General features: G+C 32.7%; 1 protein-coding gene and 1 long non-coding RNA gene across 2 annotated transcripts; one reads left to right on the top strand and one right to left on the bottom strand.

The window, feature by feature from the left end:
• Positions 1-1740: 1740 nt before the first annotated feature.
• LOC148629245 (uncharacterized) lies at positions 1741-11360 on the bottom strand. The gene is made up of 3 exons (XR_015915576.1): positions 11312-11360; positions 2896-3237; positions 1741-2529 (listed from the first exon to the last, which is right to left on the bottom strand). It is a non-coding gene; the product is annotated as an uncharacterized LOC148629245 (long non-coding RNA).
• LOC148629244 (D-aspartate oxidase-like) lies at positions 4187-22737 on the top strand. Its single transcript, XM_088547145.1, has 10 exons — positions 4187-4570; positions 11782-11899; positions 14025-14101; positions 14608-14673; positions 15098-15152; positions 15481-15579; positions 16248-16327; positions 18427-18544; positions 18970-19068; positions 20208-22737. Exons 1-10 carry the CDS (start codon positions 4377-4379, stop codon positions 20322-20324), a joined length of 1023 nt encoding a protein of 340 aa, XP_088403271.1. The 5' UTR covers positions 4187-4376; the 3' UTR covers positions 20325-22737.
• The last annotated feature ends 1127 nt before the right edge of the window (positions 22738-23864 follow it).

Here is a 23864-nt window from a genome sequence, read left to right as displayed (position 1 = left end):
AGAAGTCATTGTCCAAATTTATTACTTTTTTGAACTCGAAGTCCTAGTTTATACAGTGGGTAGAAATTTCAAAAGAGTTATTTTATGTTGAGGGTAAGAATCAGTTACCATTATCAGATATTCTTTTGGGTTGTGTTTATATACCACCCGAATATTCTAAGTACTCCTCAGAGGAAGCATTTATAGAAATAGAAAATGAAATGATTCTATTTTCAAAAAATCGCACCAATATTGCGATTGTAGGGGACTTCAATTCTAGAAGCGGTAACTTGTGTGATATTGTTGATATAGACTCTGAATTTTTTGATATTCTCAATATTACTGATGTAGCTAGCTTCGTAAATGAGACGTAACTGTTATGTGATAAACTTCTTAAGAAGGATATTCCTGTAAACAGATTTTCAAAAGATACCCATGTAAATAGTTGTGGTCATAAATTGATTGATTTCTGTAAAAGATGTTCTATTTTTATTGCTAATGGCAGATTGTTTAAAGATAAAGCTATTGGTAAAACAACTTGCAAAGATGCTAGTCTTGTCGATTATTTGTTATTATCGAATAGTATGCTTTATTATATATGTGATTTTGATGTTTGTGATTTTGATCCCATGTTCTCTGATGCCCATAATCGTTCACATTTCAGTTTAGTTGCCTCTCCTATTAAGAATGTTAGTAATAAAAAGTCATGTACTTACATAAAATGGAATCCACAAAAATCTGCTAACTTTACACAATCCTCGATAAATAATGATAATGATATATTGAACAGATTAAAATCCATGCTGAGTGATGCGGACAATAACACGGTCACGCCTGAACAAGTTGATGAACTTGTTAATGACCTAGGTCATGTACTTTTAGAAAATGCAAAAGTGGTATTTGGTGAAAATAAATATAAAGAAAACCGAAATAATAAGAATAGTAAACCTTGGTTTAGCAAAGAATGTAAGGTGAAAAGGGATGAATTTCACCAGGCTAAACAAAGATTCCATCAACATAAAACCGAGCGATAACTCTAATTAGCTGTCTCGGGAAGCTTTTCTCTTGTATTCTGAATACCAGATTGAATTTGTTCTCGAATGAATTGAACATCCTTTCTGAAAACCAAGCCGGTTTCAGAAGGGGTTACTCAACACTTGATAACATTTTCGCTCTACATTCACTGATAGAATTATATTTTTCGTTTGGAAAAAAGCTTTTTTGCACATTTGTTGATTTTAGAAAAGCATTTGATACTGTTTGGAGGGATGTGTTATGGTTAAAACTGAAAAATTCTGAAATTAAGGGAAAGTGCTTTAGGGTGATACATAATATGTATAATGATATAAAATCTTGTGTCGAGTATAGTGGGAGTCGGTCAGACTTTTTTCCCTGCCTTACCGGGGTGAGGCAGGGAGAAAATCTACCGCCTTTCTTGTTTGCGATTTTTCTGGAAGACTATTTTAGTCAGCTCAACGGATTACCACTTGAAATTGTACAAAGAAAATTAGAAGAGGAGATCCACATTTTTTATAAAATATTTGTTATTCTGTATGCTGATGATACTATTATTTTATCAGAAACAAAGGAAAGCATGCAAAATTCTTTGAACATTTTTAATTCTTATTGTGAATCTTGGAAGCTCCAAGTCAATACAAATAAAACTTAAGTTATGATGTTTAGCAAGAGAAAAGTTAGACACAATATGGAGTTCTATTTAAGTGGCGAAAAATTGGAAATTGTTGATACTTATACCTATCTTGGTGTGATACTTAAATATAATGGTTGTTTTATTGAGACCAGAAAAAACGCGTCGAACAGGCTAATAAAGCCCTTTATAGTATTCATAGGTTAGTTCAAAATGAACGTATACCAATCGATTTACAGCTAAAATTATTTGATTGTATGATTGAACCGATTCTACTTTATGGTTCAGAAGTATGGGGTTATGAGGACTTGTGTTTAATTGAACAAGTCCATCTAAAGTTTTGCAAGAGGATTTTGAGAGTACGAAATACTACGCCAAATTTCATGGTTTACGGGGAATTGGGAAGATTTCCATTAGAATTGCGTGTTAAACTTAGGATAGTTTCTTTTTGGATAAAATTATTACAATGTGAAGGTAAACTGAGTAATATTTTATATAGACTGATGTTTTTTCTTCAAGAAAACAGTGTCTATAATTTTCGATGGATACAATTTATTAAACAAATATTTAATGATATTGGTATGAGTGAGGTATACACGAACCAATTTTCATATGTAAGCATTAAGCATGCTCAAATTAGCCTACAGATCAATTTATTCAAAAATGGTTCAGTGATATTCAACTAGCTTCCCGTGGCGAATTTTACTCTCTAGTCAAGAACTCCTTTGGTATTGAACAATACCTCTGAAATTATCGGATTCACACAGAGTGTGGATTACAAAGATGAGGACATCTAATTTACATCTTCCGATCGAATCTGGTAGATGGTCTGGTATCTGCAGACATGAACGTATCTGTAAATTATGTAACCAAACCGTTGGTGATGAGTTCCATATTCTTTCCTGTTGCATGAATGATAAAATTGTCAAAATAAGGGGAAAACATTTACCAATACTACTACATAAATCCGAATACTAAGAAAATGGAAGGTCTCCTATCATTTTGTATTATCCCTGTGTTGAGATCGTTATCAATAGTTATTAGAAATGTTTCTACTTTATTGTAACTGAAATGATTATATGTTCATTGTACTATTGTATGTATGTTTTGTGCTCGTTTCGTTGTTGTTTGTAAAACTATTATATACTATTGATCTCATGTAACGCATATTTATGTATGTGTCTGAGTGTATTCAATAAATCTGAAAATCTGAAACCTAAAACTGAGACTGAGGGCTCAGTGGCTTACATAACTTAAGATTGTGTTACCTGTATTATAAGGTCATTGTTTATCTAGTGACGTCACCATGACCCGATTAAAAGCTTCCCATTGGAAAATGATTTTAATGTAGTCAAAGATATTCCACTTTCACCAGAAGTGACTCTCTACTTGTACCGAGGCGGTCGTCCTTCAAGAAGCAGGAAATGTTTATTTCTTTAATATCCTGAATTTGTAGAATTTGTAGTATAGTTCGTGTTGTATGGCATGAGTGAAAAGTATATTACCAGAATCATTAGACTTGTATCGGATGGGCCCATGTAACCTTTATCCCATTTTTTTCTAAATCGCAATGGATCATGACGTCATGAGGTATACATGGTGGGTATAACCTGTCGATATAAATCAAAATCTGTCCCACTGCTTGGTCTGGATAGTTTCTGTTCTATCAGAGGATTAGTTTAACAATATTTTACAAATATAGTACTATAAGAGGAACCTAATAATAGACAATATAATTAACTTTGTAATACTAAGTGGTGATCGTCTTGTTTTGAAAATCCTCTGAGACTCTCACATATTGGGGCTGTTTTAGCGGCTTTTCCCATTGATCTTTTGAATAAAATTCTAAATTTTGTCAAACCTCACACATTTAGGTTTTGAAAGCTCGATAGCTAGCTCTGACATTGATCAGATTAACTTCATTTAGCATATAAACTCATTTGTATAAAAATGTTTCTTTTATATTGTCACTTAAGTAGCTGTCTTTGTAAGAATCATGCAAAATCTGAAAAATGTGATTACATCCTAAAAAAGGCTACATATTTTTATTTTTGTAATTATGTTGTTTTATGGGTCTATGCTATGAAATGTGTAATTATTCATTCAAATCTGCCTGCTCTTAAGAGATAATCAACATTAAAAATCCAGTAGATTCTATTGTATTTGAGCGTCATTTACAGAGTTATCTCCCTCAATTTTGAAATCTACAGTGTATTCTATATAATTTTTATCTCCTAAGAGCACAGATTATATGAAAAACCACATGTTAAGTTCTGTTTACTATGACATTTCAAACAAAGTATTAAAAATAAAAATATGTAGGCTTTTTACCCATGAATCACACTTTGCATGATCCTTAGGTGGAGTCCTACTTAACATCTTATAATATGAATTTTATATTCTGGCTGTTTTAGTACTTTATACTCCCACTATTTTTGTACTTCACGCAAATACTGTTTGTGATCACTCATTATTCTGATGTACATGATCAAGTCGACTTTTTTTCTTTTGAAAAAACATGAGACATGTGCTTTCAAGTACCTTGACATAAATACTATCAGTTGTTGAATGTGTGATGTTTACATATACTTGGTCCATCTAAACCGTTAGCTTAAAACATGTTGAGATAATCATGTATATATGTGTACACGTTAATGCCGATACATTTATTTCAATGTATGTGTATAACTAGTATCCATACTCCATACTTAGTGTAGAAGTGTAAACAATAACCAACTTTTAAATCAGAATGCCTTTGTTTAAAATTTGTGTAGTTGGTGCTGGAATAATAGGTCTTTCATCGGCCGTCAAAATTCAGGAGCGTATAGTAGGAGCTGATGTTACCATTATTGCTGATGCATTCTCACCTAACACGTGTTCTGATGGTTCGGGAGGCTTTTGGGAACCTTATTTATTACCAAAAGAATCTTTAGAACAATCAAGGTAGGTTTAGTTTTTTTTTTATTTGTGAGGGATAATTTGTAGGATATTCAAGGGGAAATTATTTATAGAATGCATTTAACAATGATTTTTAAAATAAAACAATCTTTAGTTGGTTGCAATTCTATATACGTTTACAACACAGTCGTTGTGATTGATATGAAAACTAGTACCCAGCATTAACCTCCGAAAGTGTTGCAATTGTGCATCCTGAAGCCTACAACTTGTAAAGTTGGCAATGTGCATTTGTTTTTCTTAATTAAGGTCTTTCCCATTTTAATGGGAAGACCTTGTATTATTATTCTTTTTTTTTTCTGCCGCCCAATATCCTCGCTTCTCATTAAATCATATCGCGACAAGATTTTGAGCATCTTTTGCAATCTGAGATAAGACTTTGGAATTCACCATGGGAGATGTGATCAATTGTCGTTCCAGAGTTATCTGCCCCGCAGAAAAAAAAAATTTGGAAAATTTCTTAAACCGTTTTAGATACACACAAACCGAAAGTTCCATATTGTTCAGAAACAAGGGGCAGTACTATTTGACAAGGTTTCGTAAAGATTTGAGGTTTCTCTGGTTACGTGATTTCGCGACGTATAATTCGGTTGGTCACATAACTTTAAAACCGTAAGTTTTATAGACTTGGGACCTTCACTGTTGATCTTAGATGATATGGTGTATGTTTACAAATGTCAAGGTCAAAGGTCACTTTGAAATTTGACCTTGGCCTTGTTATGGGATGGAATCCGAAACCGTTACAGGTATTTGGTGAATTTTTGAAGTTTTTTGTCAAGATGTCACTAATCGTTACAGATAGAGGTGTACCGTAAATGACAAAAATGTTCAGAATAACGAGCTCTACAAGAAAAGTATAGGTATTCATTCAACATTTTCCAAGTTGTAAGAGCTATGGTCCAAAAACTGATCTTAAATGCTATTATAATAGGATCGGTCAATTAAATTTTTTCAGTTGATTTCAAATAAAAGTACCAACAAACTATATATATATTCTTGAATAGGAGCATAAATGCTACCTAAAAATACTAAGGGCCCCGTGCAGGTCCGGGTGTCAAAAGAATAGGCCTGCAGCAGCGCTAAGCTTGTCGTATAAGGCGACTAAATAGTGCTCAGAAACCTAGCCGGGGGCTAGGCGCTCTGCCCACAGAGCAACTGGGATGTGTGCCCCCGGTGGTGGAATGGGGTACCCCTGGCATGTTACATGCTGGGGTTGTCAGGCTATAATACGGAAAACCTGACCGCAAACCATAGTGGTGCACCGTGTTGGGAAAGATGCCACGTTCCTCGTACGTTAAAGAACCCTGCTGTGGTATTCGATAGGAGTAGGAACCTTTGCGCTCCGCCACAGGAGGCTAAATTGCCCGACCTTACCCATTCCCCCTTTTTCCAGTGGCAATCAAAATTTGTCGACCCTATTATCCTTGTGACCCATCCTTTTTTTTATCATTTCATGTTCATTTTATCATCCATTTCATGTTCATTGTCTGAATATAGCTGAAATATTGCTGCTCGGACGTTAAACCCCAACAAACAAACAAACAAAATAAAAATACTAAGGTCAAAGGTCAAGGTAATTTGTTTTAATAGTCAAAAACTGGGTCATAAAATGGTTTTTTGCCATTTTTGCCAATATGGTTCAAGACAACTCAAACTACTTCCAGTCAATTTAGAAGCATGGTTCCATATCCAATGATATGCCACAATGCATACTTCCAGTCAAATTTGACGATTTTCAGAAATCGGTGAAAATACACCGATAGGCAACATTTTCAAAAAATCTTTTTTTTTTGTCGTATTGACTCCAGGATACCATATTTTCATTCGAATAACCAATATTATTATTATTATTTTTTTCCGCCAGACATTTTGCCAAAGTTATGGCTCAACGTATCACGACAAGATTTTGACAATCTTTTGCAAACTGACAGACTTTGGAATTCACCCTGTGAGACGTGATCATTTGTCGGTCCAGAGTTATCTGGTTCCCTGGTTACGCGATTTCGCGACCTAAAATGAAATTGTTCGGTTGGTCACTAAACCTTTAAACCGTTAGTCGTATAGACTTGGGACCTTCATTGCTGATCTTAAATGATTTGCAGTATGTTATGCAATTCATGGTTCTTTGTCAAACTTTGATAAGATATTTTACCTCATTTGTATGTTCATTTCATTTCTGAATCTTTATTAAGCACTTTTTTGCAGTAGATTTTTGTTAATGTCTTTAAAATATAAGTTATAACTACTGGTAAGACAGTATTTACGGTCCAAATATGTATCTACATAAGAAAACTCTCCATCGACATTTGGAACTTTAGTGGTGTCTTTGTCCGTTTTGGTTATTAAATATCACCTCTCTCTTTGAAAAATTGATGCACACGTTGAAAACAACAGTTCTTACCGTAATTAGTGCATTTGTTTTATAAAACTAATCTAAAAAATCTAAAGTAATCCTACAATCATGATTTATGTAATGAAAATGTGATAATGGAGTATGATTGCCTCATGCTCTAGGGTAATTTCTTAGCTGTTTTAAATCAGAAACCTTCACTACTTTTATTCAAAGCTTCAAATGAATTCATGAATGCATATATGGTTGCATGACAAATATTTATTTTGTTTGAAACAGCTTACGTAATCATTATAACATATGCGATCAAAGCGCTGCAGCTCCAAATTTTAAGTGGAAAAATGAATCACGGAAATAAAGAATAATGAAGTTTAAATTTCCTTGTTTGTTCTTACTTTTCAAACTGATGAATACCGTTTTCTACGGCAAGGATAATTTAATTAGAATTTAATGTTTTTGTTGCGACCTCCAGTATTACTTTTTTGTTACCTCTCCCCTTCGTCGATGTGTTCAAAAAGTTGTAATATGTATTCACCATTTGCGTATCGTTTCGATAAATAGAACAAATTAAAACATTTTATTTTGAAAATATTAGTGAAGTAATAATTCTGCAAAAGATTATAATGAATTTTGAGCATTTATGATATTCTCACACTTATCCTTTAAAAATAAAAACAATAACAAAATCAAGTACCATACTTGAGTAACGATGCACCATGGTGCAATATTATAAAATAGCCGCAGTAAGACTTGACATCTCTTATACAGAGATACGATAAATCTTATTATTATATAGTAATAAATATTTTCCTATTCAAATCAATAGAAAACAAAGCATGCAATATATCCCGGTATATTTGCACGCAAACTTTCATTCGTATCCGGAAAAAATCGGAGACGTTCCGAATACGTTTTTAAATTTATTGCACTGTTGTCGTCTGCTTAAGAAATGGCTGAACGGGATATTGGGAAAACGGTAGTATTTATTATCCTATAGCCGACAATACTAACCTTTTCAAGATTTTCAATAATTTCTAATTAAAACTAGGACTCAAAAACCATTTTTGTTGTAATACTTTAGAGATTAAAAAATCACCATGGGAATAGAGGTTTTTTCAACCACCATCAAATACTTGAAGGTACCGGAAGTTTTGCATTTTTTGGGTTCCGCTCTCCTTTGTAATAGGCAGTCTTTTTAAAATTTCATAAACTATGCATTTTGAAGGATAAAAAAATAAACTTAATTTTTTTAAAACTTGAATCCTTTAAGAATCTGAGAGAGAGAAATCATCATTACAAACTTTGTCAGTACACCAATCTGTCCTTTCAAAGTTCTACTTCCTTTCACCTGAATAGGGTACACGATTGGTCAACCTAATGCAGGGAAATAAATACTACTATTTTCGCTATTAACAGGTTGTTACAAAATGCGGAATTTGAAGAAATACCACAAGAGGAGGCAAATAATGCTGTATTAAATGTTGACAGACAAGGAGTCAAAGACTTTGTAGACAAGCAGAAAAAGAAATCTGTATGTGAAGGTCAGCGTCAGCGCTCGGCGAACTTTGAATCGTTACCACCACCCGTAAAAAAGTTCAAGGGAATACTTCCACTGGATTTATCACAGTTCCCAGGAATAAAACTCACTTTTAAAATGTGTTTTGAACTGTTCAACATATTTCCGTGTTTGGTGACAGTTGTAATGATTCCATTTTTCTTTCAAATTATACAAACAAAAAATGCATTCCTTTCAGTTTTACTACAATTTGTCAAACATTCATAAATTCATATTGCACTAGTTCATATATTTATTATGCATCATATTTGAACTAGTGCAATAAAACACATATAATGTTGTAAAATGCATTATGTCCAACAAATTAGTATAACCTTAACTGAAATATTTATTACTATATAATAAAAAGGATTGCCCCTCGCAAAATATCATATTGCACTCGAAAGCTCGGGCAATATAATATTCTGCTGGGGACAATATTCACCAGTGTTCATGCAATAACCCTATATTATAAGACAATAAGTAAATAATGTTAATACATGCGTGAATGTTAGTTTCTGAAAGCTGTCTTTAAAAGTATACTTCCAATACATTTTTAAAAAGTGGCCTTAGACCTATCATCGGCACCTAAATCGAGGATGTCCAGCTTTTTATCGGTAAAAACAACTATTTACGATCTTTAAATGCAAAACAACCCCATGTATGGCCTAACATTTAAACAATAGCACAGCGAGAATATCACAATAAATGAACATGTATTAATAAGTTTCAATTGTCATTAAAATAGAAAAATCAAAGTACTCATGTACTGAATAAATTTACACTGACTTTTTAGTTGCCTTAAAATAGCAAGAACAGAGACCGACTTCTTGGTTATCAAAATATTTAAACAGTTATTGTACAGTAATTTTTTAAAGACACTTTGTTCCGACATTGTTCCAACTTACACAATGGAGGCACATTATTCACACTTATACAAAATACTCATACTTTTGTAGAGACTTAAAAGTACGAATTTAGACGTTACAATGCATAATACTAGGCTAAATGTTTTAGTACTTCATAGAGGGGTGGCCATTTGACCTGGAAGTGACAATTGAGACCTTTTTCTTTGGGATACTTTATAATTATCTCCCTTTGAATTGATCTATTTTCATAAAAATCACAAGTTCAGTTCGAAACTAATTGTACTGATGAAATTGACAGAAAAAATAGTTTATTACAACACAGTTACTACAGAGTTCATCTTTCTTATAAGAATCAGAACTATTTTGCAAATTTAATAATTGTCAAAAACCTCGCCTTTTAAAATATATACAAGAAATAAATACTGTCGATCGAGCCGTTTCTACAGGCTAAAATACAATAAGCCGTTGCCTGTGAGGCAAAGATCATTTCTCATGAACATGATTGTTTTCAGGAGAGAATTGGTGCGAACGATCTGTCAATGGTTCTGGAACAATTGACCTTCTATTTTTTCGTTATGTTTTGCTTTTCAAATAGAAACAGACGAGTGAGAAGTTTTTTCTTTGATAGATCCAAATTAGTATATATACAACTTGATTCTTGTCAAACTTTGTTACGAAAAAAAAGATTCACAACAACAAAAGTTAGCCGATGTAAATAAAAACAACACGTCAAAACAATAATTGGTATAGTTTGCTTGAGTTTTATAGATCTACGATAAAAAATTACTTAAAATCATTTAAAAATTATTTGTTTTTTTCGGTATGGCATACGAACTTTGAGAAATATTTTCTGAATTGTTTTTTTTTTTCAACAGACCTTCCTCTCCTCTTCTTAATATTTTTAAGTCATGATTCATATAGCTATATGCTCGTTTTCCTACATAGTATAATAACTGTGTTTAATTATACATTCAATGGCATCCGACAATAAAGCTTTCACATCTATTGATGTGTGTATAATTTGTTAAATAAAGTATCCACTTTTTAAAAAAATCGATTAGTTTATAAATGTTTGACCGTGATAGAGTATAAAACGCAGAAATATTTACATATCTTAAGAAATTAAATTTATCTAAATAATCCTGACGTGTATTTGACCGTTCCGTTTACGAGAGCTTTGCTGTTACCTCAATTCAGTGGAGCAGTTCTTTAACAATTTAGCTAGTCTTTTCATTATCAAGAAGTAATTTAATTATGATTTGAACCTATTGGTTTTTCTTTAGTAATTAGTGATACAATAATTTCTCCATTTAAAATTTTTAATATGCTAACTTTAACGAGCATGTCAAAATCTCATTTTTACCTTAGAGAAAACAAATACAAGAAAAGGTTGAAGGAGAATCAATTTGTCCAATGAAATCTTTGAAAAGTTTAAAATTGCAGAAAATGTCTAAAAAAAAGTTACTAGTTATCAAGATGTGAGAAATTCATAATCATTGACCTTTACGGAAATCCGAGTTGCTCAATTACTTTTGTTTTGTTGCACTGTAATTTCGGTTACATCATGTTCTTTATGTTGTGTGTCTGTTTCTCTGTCTAGCCTTTATCCCTGGATTGTATTCTTTTGATTTCCGCTAGAATCTTAGTTCCCTTCACTACTCTTTTAATTTTTCAAAATCGAAAACTTCGGGATCATTCGGCATCTGTGTCATGGCGGAAATTCAAACTCTCATCTTTTTATCACATCAACAGTTGTTACGAAATAACAACGTTAGAAAAGTCATTACTAAGTCTTCGACCGATGAGATTTTATAGATAATGCGAGAATCGCTCCTTTCTCGAATCTCTCTAGAGACGAGAAATAATTTTCTTACACAGGTCAATAAGTTTGAAAATCGATTAAATTTTAATTGCGGTTAAGCAGAGAACATTGTGTTAGACACAAAGTTACGTACCTTGGTTTGTTCGACTGTGTGTTTTGACATGTTTTTTTATATGATATCTGCAAAATAATGAGCTTGACAACACAACAACAATTCAAAGGATTCAATACATTTTGTAATATATATATATATATATAAAAGAATGAGGCTATGGTGTAGATTGAAACTGTTTCCATTGTTTCCATCTCTTTTGTTTTCCCACTATCAATTATAACCACTAATGAATACTTATTGTGTCACATGTATTTTCCGAATGTAACAAAATCCGATGTCAAGAGATACTGTTGGTATTTGAATAAAATATCGTAGCCATATCTGCATTTAATTCTATATATTCCATGTATTTTTCTTAGATGTAGGCCTGAATTATACGCTTACCTTATTTTAGTCTTGTGTTTGTTCAAAGATTATCTGTGTATTTATCTTAGAATCATTGTGTTTCACTTCTTGCACTAAACATGACATATATACATATATTCCAGCAAGTGGTGTGATGAGACTTGGAACCACATGCTAGAGATAGTAAAATCAACTGACGCAGGTTCCTTGGGTGCTCACTTGGTGTCAGGTTACAACTATTCAGGAGTACATATTCCATATGTAAGTTGATATTCCATATGTAAGTTGCTACTCGAGGAAACGTTCAAACTTTTAAATTGAAAAAGTAAGTACTATACATGGTGGTCAATGCAATATATTTGCAATTATTATTTTTAATTCAGTTTCGTGTTCATGATTTAGTAATAAATTGTTATAAAGAAAAAATGAGATTTATAAATTTATGATTTAAAACCCTTCTGTCATGCTCAATCAATAACAGAGCAGCGATTGTGTTGTCGTCTCGGAGCTTAGCATTTTTATCAATTTAGATCGAAGATCAGAATTGATATAGCAGTCACCACAGCCTTTAGATTTGTAAAGCCTGATGACATCTACAATTACTTTATACCGCCGTAGTAAAATAGTCCCACAGGCATACCCTATATAGATTCAAATGCAGATAGTTAAATCCATTTTATTGGTATTTCTTATATAACACATTTAATTCTATTTTATTTACGACAATAAACAAACCCAATAAACAACTTTTACTTCGAACTTAATTTGCTGATTAATTAGGATTGTTCATTTGTATTAACAACGACCCAATTAAAATAGTTGACCTCTAATCTCTTATCAGTACTTGTTTATGTCTATGCAATCAGTCGTTCACTGTCGATATATTCAAGTTGTCTATATATTTTTAGATGCATAATGTAGATAGAAATGAAAACCTCGGAATGCTAAAGCTGTCTTCTGAGATTTCAGCCCCTGGCGGATCCAAATATTTATAAAATGAGGGATAGTGGATTCGATCGAGAAACTTATATAAAGAAAGGGGTCCAATGCTATCATTTGCCACTCATTAATTTTTGCCAAATGTTTTACAAAAGGGTAGCAAAACCCCCCGAAACCATCCCGATGTATGACTCACTGTAGCGTGTATTTTTATTACGGTTACTGCCTCATGACATCGGAAGCCCGGAGATGGCAAACAAATATATTTTTTAGACGATAGCATAGGAATTTCGATTATGCATTTCTTGGGAATGGTGTCAGTCTGTGGTCTGGTGATATTGCTTTTTGTAATAATCATTCTATTGGGCTATTTTGACCATGTGTAAACATAATAGAGCTGCGTGTGCTGCAGGTGCTCCAGGGCATTAAAAGTGCATGGCTAATCTTGTCTATAACATACATAATTGTTGAAATTGTATTCTAAGACATTGGCGTTTATGTTAATGTACGTGTGTCTGGAACTATAAGCCTGAGAAAGTAAGCACTTTAAGTGAAACATAGGAGACTATGCGATAACTTGTAGCACTTGAACTATAAAGCTTATACCAACTGAGGAATGAAGCTGGTTGAGAGGGGAATGCATCTAAGGATTTATTTCAATGATTGTGGCGGCTTATGTTCGAATGCTTTGACAGACAGATTCGACCTGGAGGTCGATAAATTAAATCTCGACTTTAAAATATTTAGAAACAGGGAAAAGCCAACTAGTAGATTGTAGCTCAATTACGCAGTATATCGGAGAGTTTTGTATTCATTTTTTCTACCTGTTCCGTGTAAACCGACATCGCACCTGAATATTGAGCAAACTGGCGCACTACTAGGATGCATTATGAAATTTGTGTGTGTGTTTTTTTTTTCAAGAAGCTTATGTTTAGATACGTTTGAATGCGATCCCCTTACTTTCCTTTTACTCCAAATTTTTTCAATTTGACGATTATTTGAGGCCTAAAATTTCAAACGATCGATATAAATTGATTCAGTACATGAGTACTTTGATTAAAGATGAACTCTGTAGTTGTTGCTCTGATATTCTCTTTCAATCGCTTACCTTGACCTTTATCGTGGATTTATTAACCTTTAAAAAAAATCAACAATTTGCATTGATAGTGCAAAAGAATTGTAAGACAACTGGATCCAATTTGGATTCCTTAAATTTGGAAATTAACGTTATATACAATTTGAGCTTCTTAATCACCTCATTGCAAATCTAAAATAAAGGGGCATGTTTAGTTGCAAATCTTAACAATGAAACTACTTCATTAGATTTTAAGGTCAAAATTCCCTTTTCAGTGATGTGAAAATCATGTCTTTAAATTAATGACTTGAAATGTGTTTTTTTGTTGTTGTTATATAACCTATAGTGTAGGTAGTATTTGTTTTGTTTAAGGATCCCACTTGGAAGGAGCAGGTAATAGGATACCGACATATTACAGAAAGGGAAAGGCAACTACATCCTGATAAAAAGTAGGCGAGTTGGCCGATCTAGAATTTTTTTTCACATATTTTGTTGATAACTACTGTAAAAGTATTAATTTTTGCGGTGGACACATAAGGGCGAAAACTTGAAAACGCTAAATTGAGTTTTAACATTATAGAACGCTTATCATTTTTTGAAACCGCGAAAATTGATACCCGCGAGTATATTCATTTGACAGACTTCGCAAAAATTAGCAACCGCGAAAATTATTACGTTCACAGTATATAAAAGCTTTTGTTAAAAATTCAACAGCGAAATTTACTCGGACGTATAGTCAAACAGCTGAATCTCTCGTAAACCTGTTTAATACTTGCAAAGTATACAGCGTGACATCACAAAACCAAGTTGGTAAGTTGGTTTTATGCGAAAATTTTGCAATCTTTCAGTATTTTCTTTATATATGCGTAAATTTATATTACACTGCTTACAAATCAATCATTTTACAATGATAGAATAAATTAATTACATAATATATTGGCAATTTTTTTTATAGGGATGGTGTTTGGTATACCACTATCATGATTGATGTAAAGAAATACCTCCCATGGCTAATGTTGAAGTGAGTGGTCTTACTTTACTGTTTTCTAGTACTTAAGTTTTAAGATGCACTCACTAACATTAAAAAAACAAGAACCTAAGGTAATATACAAAACCCTGATTTGAATGTTAATTAGCTCAAATTCTCAAATTCATGACCTAAAAAACTTCTAGAATTAAAAATACATAAAAAGGCAATGAAAATGAGAAGCACCTAAATTAATGTATTTGCTTTTATTCGAAATTGTAGTTAATCTGGTCTTGGTTTCAATAATTCATGAAATAATGTTGGGTAATTTTAAAACAAAGTATTTTTGTGCATTTGTTTTTGTTTAAAGTTTCTTAAAACTATTTTTCTACTTTTTTTATTTGTTGTACGGTCTTTGGTTTGAATAAATGTGGGGTAAGTAAGTAAATAAAATTCCTGTTCCATTTACACTTTCAAGATTCCGTGAGAAGAAAGGAAAAACAATTTTCAAATCGATTCAAAATTTAGCTGAGGTATGTTATTCTTCAACTTGTTACTTTATATTAACATTGTTACTTTATATTAACATTGTTACTTTATATTAACATTGCACAAATAGACAAAATCAATAGTCCTTGATAGACGATTCTGAAGAATTAAATATTTACTTGAAACTAAATGAATAATTATTGACATAGAAGAAATAATTCAAATTGATAAGGTTTTTTAGATTTTATTTTATTTTTTGTTGTTGGAAATTGCAGTGAAAGCAAAACTAAGGTACTTATATTTGATAAATAAAACAAATATCTGACATTAATTTATTAAATCATTATTTATCTTTTACATCATTTATTTTAGGTATTGAAGGATTTTGATATTGTTGTTAACTGTAGTGGTATAGGAGCTAACAAACTATGCGACAAGTCGGTATTTCCCGTCAGAGGACAAGTAATAAGGGTATGTACTATAAATCCCAAATATGACTCATTAATCCAGATTTATACAACCCATTTTTCCCACTAATTTTTGAAACAAGGGGCTTAAAGGGGGAAAATTGGTGTAATCATTAGAATTGAGAGAAAAAAAAACTTATTGTAGATCCGATTCTTTTTATTCAATCTGGTCCTTTTTAAATGTTTTCAGGGTAGGCTTATCTTTAACTGTTTTGGAGTTAAAGGGGTACAAAATTGGGCCACACAAAAGAAAAATAACTTTTATTTTTGGTCCGTTTTATATATTATTTATTTTAGATTGAGTTCCTTTTGAAACTCTCTGCCTGGGTTTTTCAATCAGATTTCAGATATCTTACGATTTTTGTTATAAGGGTCAAAAGGGCTATGCCCCCCAAAAATTAACTTTTGTTTTTGTTTTTGTTTGTGTTTTTGTTTGTTTTTTTTTTGCTTTATCAAATTTTGTGCTATTTTGTCTAAACCAGTTGTGTTTATTATATCTGTAAATCCTTATGCTTAAGTGTATCAGAACCTAATATTGAGTCCACACTTGCCCCAACTTTTCAGTTTCGACCACTGCGGTGCTATCATGCTGCGTTATGTATGTAGTTTTGATATGTTTCTTTCTTAAAAGAATGTATTTGTCTAATGGTTACTGTTCGTATGTCATTCCAGGTAAGAGCACCATGGGTAAAACATTTTTATTTCGACAATGATACAACGGAAAAAGGAAACAAGATCTACATTTTTCCAGGGTAAAATATTATATTAGTTTAATCATGAAAATGATTTGAATAAGGGTAACAACAAAACAGCCGAACACTAATCCGATCCATTATCCATTCAAGTCCAAAACAAATCTGGCAAAATAGATATTACACCACCGGTGCAGCTGGTGCCGCGATGGTCTTGACTTGGTACAGCCATATCTAACGAAATGGTGGCTAAATCGAGGTTTACAGCGTTCCTCAATCTCCTGATTCAGGAGACTGTTTCTAAGATATTAATGGCGTTCAAGAAAATCAGAGTAGTTAGTTCTTGCTTTAGTGTAGCGAATCATTTGTGAAATATAAACACCATATGCAGGAGATGAAGATATATTGCTGCACAGGTGAGGAAAATTTATGATACTAAAATCAAAGTCGCCCTTTTTTTTCCATTAACCTTAGTGCTGAGATAACCACTGTTGTCAATTTCGAGCTGTAGGTTTAAAATCAGATGCAAACACAATTTAAAAAAAACCAATTTGTTTCTATAGTCTCCTTTATCTCGAACTCTGATGGATATATTGAAGGTAACCATTTAACAAAATAATGGTTGTTAATCGATAATGCACATCAATATATCTGTATGTAAAGTTAAAGGATTTAGCATCTTTTATAACTTCAGTTGTGACAAATGTGACAGATATGTTATCAGTGAAGAAATCAAGAATGTCACAAACCTGTTTTTCTATGTAGCACACTTTACCCTTCTCCGATGTTTTAGAAAAGTATGTGGATTTGTGACCAGAAACAACATAGTTTTTCAAATCTGCAAAAGATGTACGAATTTTGAAACGATGTTCCCAAGTATTATGAAGCAACGTAGTGTAAAGGGTTGAGAAGTCAAAAGTTTGGCGAAAACTAATATCCTAAAAGCTGCAGGAATTTAGGTTTTGAAATAAATTTTCAGAATTTTTATGTATCCACATATGATTAATTCCACTACGAGAGTAGGTGGTATTGCAACTAGCTTCCTGTCTACGCTTCAATGAAGTATCTTTACAAGGTGAATGGACAATTCCTTCGCGGAGCAATATATATTTGTTTTTGTTTGTTTGTTGGGGTTTAACACCCGAGCAGCAATATTTCAGCTATATTCAGGCGATGGACATGAAGTGGATGATAAAACGAACATGAAATGATGATGAAATGAAAAATGGGACGGGACACAAGGACAATGGGGTCGAGAAATTTTGATTGCCACTGGAAATAGGGAGAGGTGGGTAGGGTCGGGCAATTTAGTCTCCTGTGGCGGAGCCCTACGGTTCCTACTCCGGGATAATACCACAGTAGGGTTTTTTAGCGTGCGAGGAACGTGGCATCTTTCCCAACACGGTGCACCACTATGGTTTGCGGTCAGGTTTTCCGTATTATAGCCTGACAACCCCAGCATGTGACACGCCAGGGGTACCCCATTCCACCACCTGGGGCACACAACCCAGTCGCCCTAGCCCCCGGCTAAGGTTCTGAGCACTATTTAGTAGCCTTTTACGACAAGCTTAGCGCTGCTTTTGCAGGCCTATTCTTTTGACACCCGGACCTGCACGGGGTCGGAGCAATATAAGATCCAGCTACATGTATATACCTTTCTTGGTATGGCTTCTAATGAAGTTTGGGAATACAATGCAAGTTAGGTAAGTCCTCACATTTTGTTTGGATGTTGAGAGAAGACATGAAGGACTTATGGTTGCTTAGGATTTCATCTTTGTCAAAATTCGTACGTTTGTATGTGACATTACCTGTTGTATTTTTATCATTGCCCAATTCTTTAATCAGGCAATTGAGGTAATGGATTTGACAAACAAGTACAATGTTGTTTGAGGCTTTGTCCGCATGGACAATAACTGAAATCGCCGTGATCTATATCAATAGTTGTAGTATTATGTTTATGATCATGTCACCATCGTTGTCGTTTTCATTGTTTGTTTATGAGTAATAAGACTTAGTAAACGTAGAAAAAGAGGCTGGATGTAGCATGTGCTTAACGCACTTATATATTATACTAATGTTTAAATAAATCGTAAATTCGGTTTTTCATTGGCACTCACATCTAAAATAAAATACATATAATCAAGTTAACTTTATTGTAGAAAAGATTTTGTTGTACTTGGTGGAACATCTCAAAGAAACGATTGGAATACCAATTGTTACAAATCCGACAGTACACGAATAATAGAGGGATGCAGTAGACTCATACCTAGTCTTAAGGTTTGTATTGGGAGTTTAAAGACATCAATGATTTTTTTAATTGAAAACTAAAGCGATATGAACAGATCACTAAAAAATAAAAATCAGAAAAAACACACACAAAACAAGAAAAGTACAATGTATTTATAAAAAAATTGAAAGTATTTAGATAATACATTCAATTTGGTAGAATAAATATACGGACTAAATAAAAAATCGGTCTATATTTTCGGATGTATTGTTATTTTTTTTTGTCTATTGCTCCTGTAAACATTTTGTTAGTATAGTATCATGCGTTTCTTGAACTACAGTTTTATTTTCAAGATGCATTTTACAAGAAAAAATAGTTTATTTTGTTTAACTTAGTACTCAAGAAGAATACAGTGTCTCTAAAAACATGTTACTACTTAGAAACTGTTTTAAATACTATTTGTATTTTTTCAAAGAACGCAGAAATCCTAGAAGAATGGACTGGATTGAGACCGTCAAGACCTACTATTCGTCTAGATAAAGAAGAAGTTTTCATGAAAGGTAGAATTAAAACAGTAAGTAATTCGTTATTTCATTTTTATACTGCAACCGTTCTGTATGAGCAGTCAAAGTGCTCTGACGATATATTAACAAGTTATATACTGTCATTTGCTGTACATTACTTTCTAACGTTAAGTTAATTTGAAGTTGCCCGGATGTTTCCTACTTCACTAAAAATATGGTTTGTCTTGCTTAATTAAAACATTATTTTTCATTAAAACTTTTGTTGGGGTATAAAGACAATGATAGTGCACTGACTATAAAAAACTTCATGTGAATTTGCCTCATACCGGTGAAGGTACCTTGCATAGCCTCGGATTCAGCCTTGGATTTAATCCTCAGCCGTATGTCAGCTTTTTAGCATACCTGGCCGAATGCGATGTGAGCTGTTGTTATCACTTGGCGTCCGTTGTCCTCATCGTCCGTCGTCGTTAACAATTTTCAAAACTCTTCTGCTCTGAAACTACTGGACCAATAAAAATAAACTTGGTGTGAATGTTTCTAGGGTATTTTGCATAGAATTGATCTTTGGATTTTTTATCCGTCGAAAAACATGACCGCCGTTACTAAAAATAAAACTTGGTATGAATGTTTCTAGAGTATTCTGCATAGAATTGATTTTGGGATTTTTGGTCCGTCGAAAAACATTACCGCCATCACTAAAAAACAGAACATGGGGTCAGACAGAAGTTTTTCGCATATAACACATAAAATGTTATGTTAAACCAAGTTTTGACTTGTTAAAAGTGTTCATTATGATGAGATATATCTGTAGTCATTTTTTTGTTATAACCCGTTAAGCCACTCTGGAGTTAATGCCCTTTATCTTTAAACAGTATAATTGACAGTTTATTGTTGATAGGTGTAGTTTATGTACATAGATTTAACTTTGCTAAGACGGATTTTAACATTTACATCTACTACTAAAGATCGAAGTATTTTACATTTTGAACTTTTAATTATCTAAAGTTACAACGGTTTTTGGTATTACTGTATGTTCTATGTTTTTTTTCGTTTGGCTTTTACAGTTTATAAAATTTCTCATATTCTTTTTATTTTCATTTCATGGCTTATCTTGTTTAAATGACTTCTCATAACTTTTCTTTTACTTCAAAAACTGACATCTTGTTTATACATTTTTTGTTTGAAATAGGTCATTCACAACTATGGACACGGAGGATCTGGAATAACTCTACATTGGGGTTGTGCTAAAGATGTCGCAGATCTTTGTTTGGCTGCACAAAGAAACAACTGCCAATCCAAATTTTAACTTTTTAAACTTAAAATTTTAGATTAGATATTGAATAATAAGATATTCTTAATCTTCATTTTAGTCTAAAACAAATTATGAAAGAAATCCAATCTTAGTTCGCAGTACATAACAAATAGATAGTTTTTTATGAAAAAAAAAGTATTCTTCGGTCAGTAGCTTGTTAGATTTCTTTTTAATTCTAACTTGATGATGCTATCAGAATGAATAAAGTATGGATCACAGGATCAAAAGTGGTGTCTTCAGTTATCGACCAATACCTCTACAATACGTTTAGCAAGGAAAAAGATTATACATTCAAAACTACAGGCTCAATTAATAAGAACTATCCGTAAATCAAAGACTGAAGTCTTCAAAGTCGCTAATCGTCGAATATTCCATGCCGCTAATTTTGGCTTGCTCTCAATATCCAGGCGAATTCAATGCTCTTCTAGACTTACCTACCAATCAATCAGTGATTTTCTCAATGTAAGGACATGGTTCAGAATTACAAATTTTGAGCTGAAACTTGAAGATTTTAGGTCGATTGATATTATACATTAATGTTATTTTCCATTTCACATCTTTTGACATATCGTACATTTGTACATTACTAGCAAAATATGTGCATTCCTTTATTGAAAATAATTTATACTTCACAATTTAGAACGTTTCAAAGGTTATTTCGGTTATAAAAGCTTATATCAGATTGTGTTGTAATGTTTTGCATGTACCGACTTTACTTTTGAACTTTGAACTTTGTTGTGTTACGCAGTTCATCAATCGGCTAAGATCGGCAAACCTCAAGCAAAGTTGCGATATGCTTTATTCAAAATCAGCCATATTTCAGAAAGTTCAATGCTAACTTATCACTTCATCTTATAATATCAAATTTCCGCTCTCAAACATGTAAATAACACGCGGAGATTTCATGTACACGTATAGTATTTAAGAGGTATTTGATCTAGCATGAAGCTATAATTGACGGTTCTACGGCACTGATCAGCAGCATAAGGAGGTGTAGTAATATATAATTATGCAAATCGTAGACGAATGTACAGTACTGAAATTACGAGTGCTAGAAGTCGCTAACGATATTAGTGATTTAAAAAGATAGCCGATGCATTTTCTCGCTTTGTCAGTCTATTTGTTAAAATATTACATTCAATAATGCAATAGAAAATGATTCTACTTTACCCCCATTAATAATTTGAAAATTATGTAGTATATTAAGATTCCCGAGATTTTTGAAGCGTTTACACGCGGCTCAATCACAAAACTTGCATAATAAGAGATTCTTCAGTTTTGTTTTGTATTTCAATGAATTATTTAATTCATTCAACGAGTTAACTGTTAACAAATATCCAATATATGAAATTCAAGACTGATTCCGGACAAAAAATTCCCAATATACCCTTGAATTTCACTTTTATCCAATAAAATGCGAGGTTGTAAACTCAATCGGTTAAAATGCCGTAGTTAAGCATCATCACGAGCAGAAAATGGTCAATGGTCTGTCCTTTACTGAGTCAGACAATGTAAAACATTGGATTACAGTGTTGGTCTGATAATTCCAAACGTTTAAGTCTATTATATTTTTATGATATCGACCTGTGAACATATTCAATAATCAAAGTACTGAAATACTGAGTCAATGAAGGCCTTCATGATTTGTTCTGTTCACGTTTCAAATTATAAAAAATGGATTGTATAATATTAAATAGACACAGTAATTTTTAAACCGCCATTCCGAATTAGTGGGGGTATACATTTTTACCCTTTTCCGTGTTTCCGTGTCTCATTCTCCCATGTTTCTGCTTATCATACTGTAGAACCAAATATTTTTGTATATATGTCTAAAAAGCTTTAGAGTTAGGGTTCTCTCAAGTCATATAAATGCATTGTAGGCTTTTGTAGCTAAACCACTGTTGAATCTTTGCAAAGCATTTAACTTTGTCATTTTTTTTTTGCTGTCTAATCACCATTAATATGAATTATACACAATCTACGACTATACAATCAAACAAAGCATCAACACAGCAGCCCAACGAGTAGTAGGACATACTCTGAGTTCTATCCGATTACCCAAAGGCTGGGTTCTGTCACCTCTACAAAATACATTTACTAACAGAATCCCGATAGGGACCAGTCCTGAGAGACTCAAAAGCTATTCAAACAACTTTTGATCTTTGGTACTTTTGGACTCCATATAATAGTTCGATGGTTAATTCAGTGAATTAACAAGTTCCATTCTAATTAAATGCAATGCTGTGAAATATTCCAAATAAACATAAACGGAAGATTTTTGGTGAATAAAATCTTTACTATCTGAACGTAGACAAGTATTAATATATTACACAGTTTTGAACAGGTGTTGTTGATTTTAATGTGTTTATGTATATTACGAAAACAAATAAAAATAGGAATACAAAGAGCTATAGTTTCTTATTTATTCGTCATAAGCTTACTCAGCGCAAAGAAGACTACAATTATTGTACAATTATAATATTTTACAAATTAACCCTGACTGAATGATACGTGTAATTCAAATTATTCCAAATGAAGAAAGAAGGATGTCTTTAGGCGATACCCACCTTTAAAATGAGTAAATTTGTTTCGCGAATGGCGCTTCTTTCCAATTCAGCAACATTTCTTCTACTGTCACTTGAGAAATTAATGTGCACGGGATGGCTGGCGAATGTACATGTTCGAATGTAACCACGTGATCAAACAGTCAAATGTAACAAGTTATCAAATAGTGCAAACTTATTATACGGACTTCTAAATGAAAGATGCAAAATTTCTCTTGCATGCCGGTTTTGATAAAATATGATTTTTTTGTTTATTTTAGTCTGTGCCTAAAAACATGATCGCGGACGCTTGTGAGTGCTACAGTAAAATAAGATGCCTGCTTGACAACGAAGATTTCATTTGATGCCTAGGTCAATTTCAGCCACTGTAGTGGCTTCATTGACAAAAACGACGATAACACCCACACAAAGAAATTAAATCGTCAAACAAAAATTGTATGTGATGATTCTAACAACGTAGTCTAATATAATGAAAGCCAATATTGTAAGGAGTGAACGTGTATGGAAAATGTGGGTCAAAGTTTCATTTCATCAACATAAAAACAAAATAAGTATTCAAACATACAAAAACGGATTCAGTTTACTTTGTTAATAATTTCTAAACCAAATAACATAAACGTATTTACCTCTTCTAAAACACAAACGATAAGATTTTATTATTTAATTATGTAAATCGGTATAAAAAAGTGTATAAATCATAAAAGAAATAAAAACAAAATCTAAATTAAAGTTTGCGTTTCGCGAAGTGTGGGGAAATTTACTTCCCGTGCACATATTGCCTTTAAACATATAAGTTTAGATGCGGCACATTATTTTCACCCGAAAACTAAATTGTACCCAAATATGAGCATTTTGAAGTTTGGTAGGGAAATCAGTCAGCATGGCAACAACAACGTTCACAAGATCTTGAAATCACAAAATATAGATTCCGCTTGTCATTTTTACCCATCAAAACCAAAATTCATCTAAA

Source organism: Perna viridis, chromosome 1, assembly GCF_037379345.1.
Source record: "Perna viridis isolate PV_CMFRI_1.1 ecotype Kerala chromosome 1, ASM3737934v1, whole genome shotgun sequence".
Taxonomy (NCBI): Eukaryota; Metazoa; Mollusca; class Bivalvia; order Mytilida; family Mytilidae; genus Perna; species Perna viridis.
The sequence above is the reverse complement of the archived record's forward strand: the minus strand, read 5'-3'. Positions and strand labels throughout refer to the sequence as shown.

Excerpts from the sequence above, each read along its gene's own strand:
- LOC148629244 (XM_088547145.1), top strand. The coding sequence starts at position 4,377 with ATGCCTTTGTTTAAAATTTGTGTAGTTGGTGCTGGAATAATAGGTCTT. Across the intron at positions 14,674-15,097 it reads CTCCCATGGCTAATGTTGAA|ATTCCGTGAGAAGAAAGGAA; the intron begins GTGAGTGGTCTT and ends TACACTTTCAAG. Across the intron at positions 16,328-18,426 it reads AAGATCTACATTTTTCCAGG|AAAAGATTTTGTTGTACTTG; the intron begins GTAAAATATTAT and ends ACTTTATTGTAG.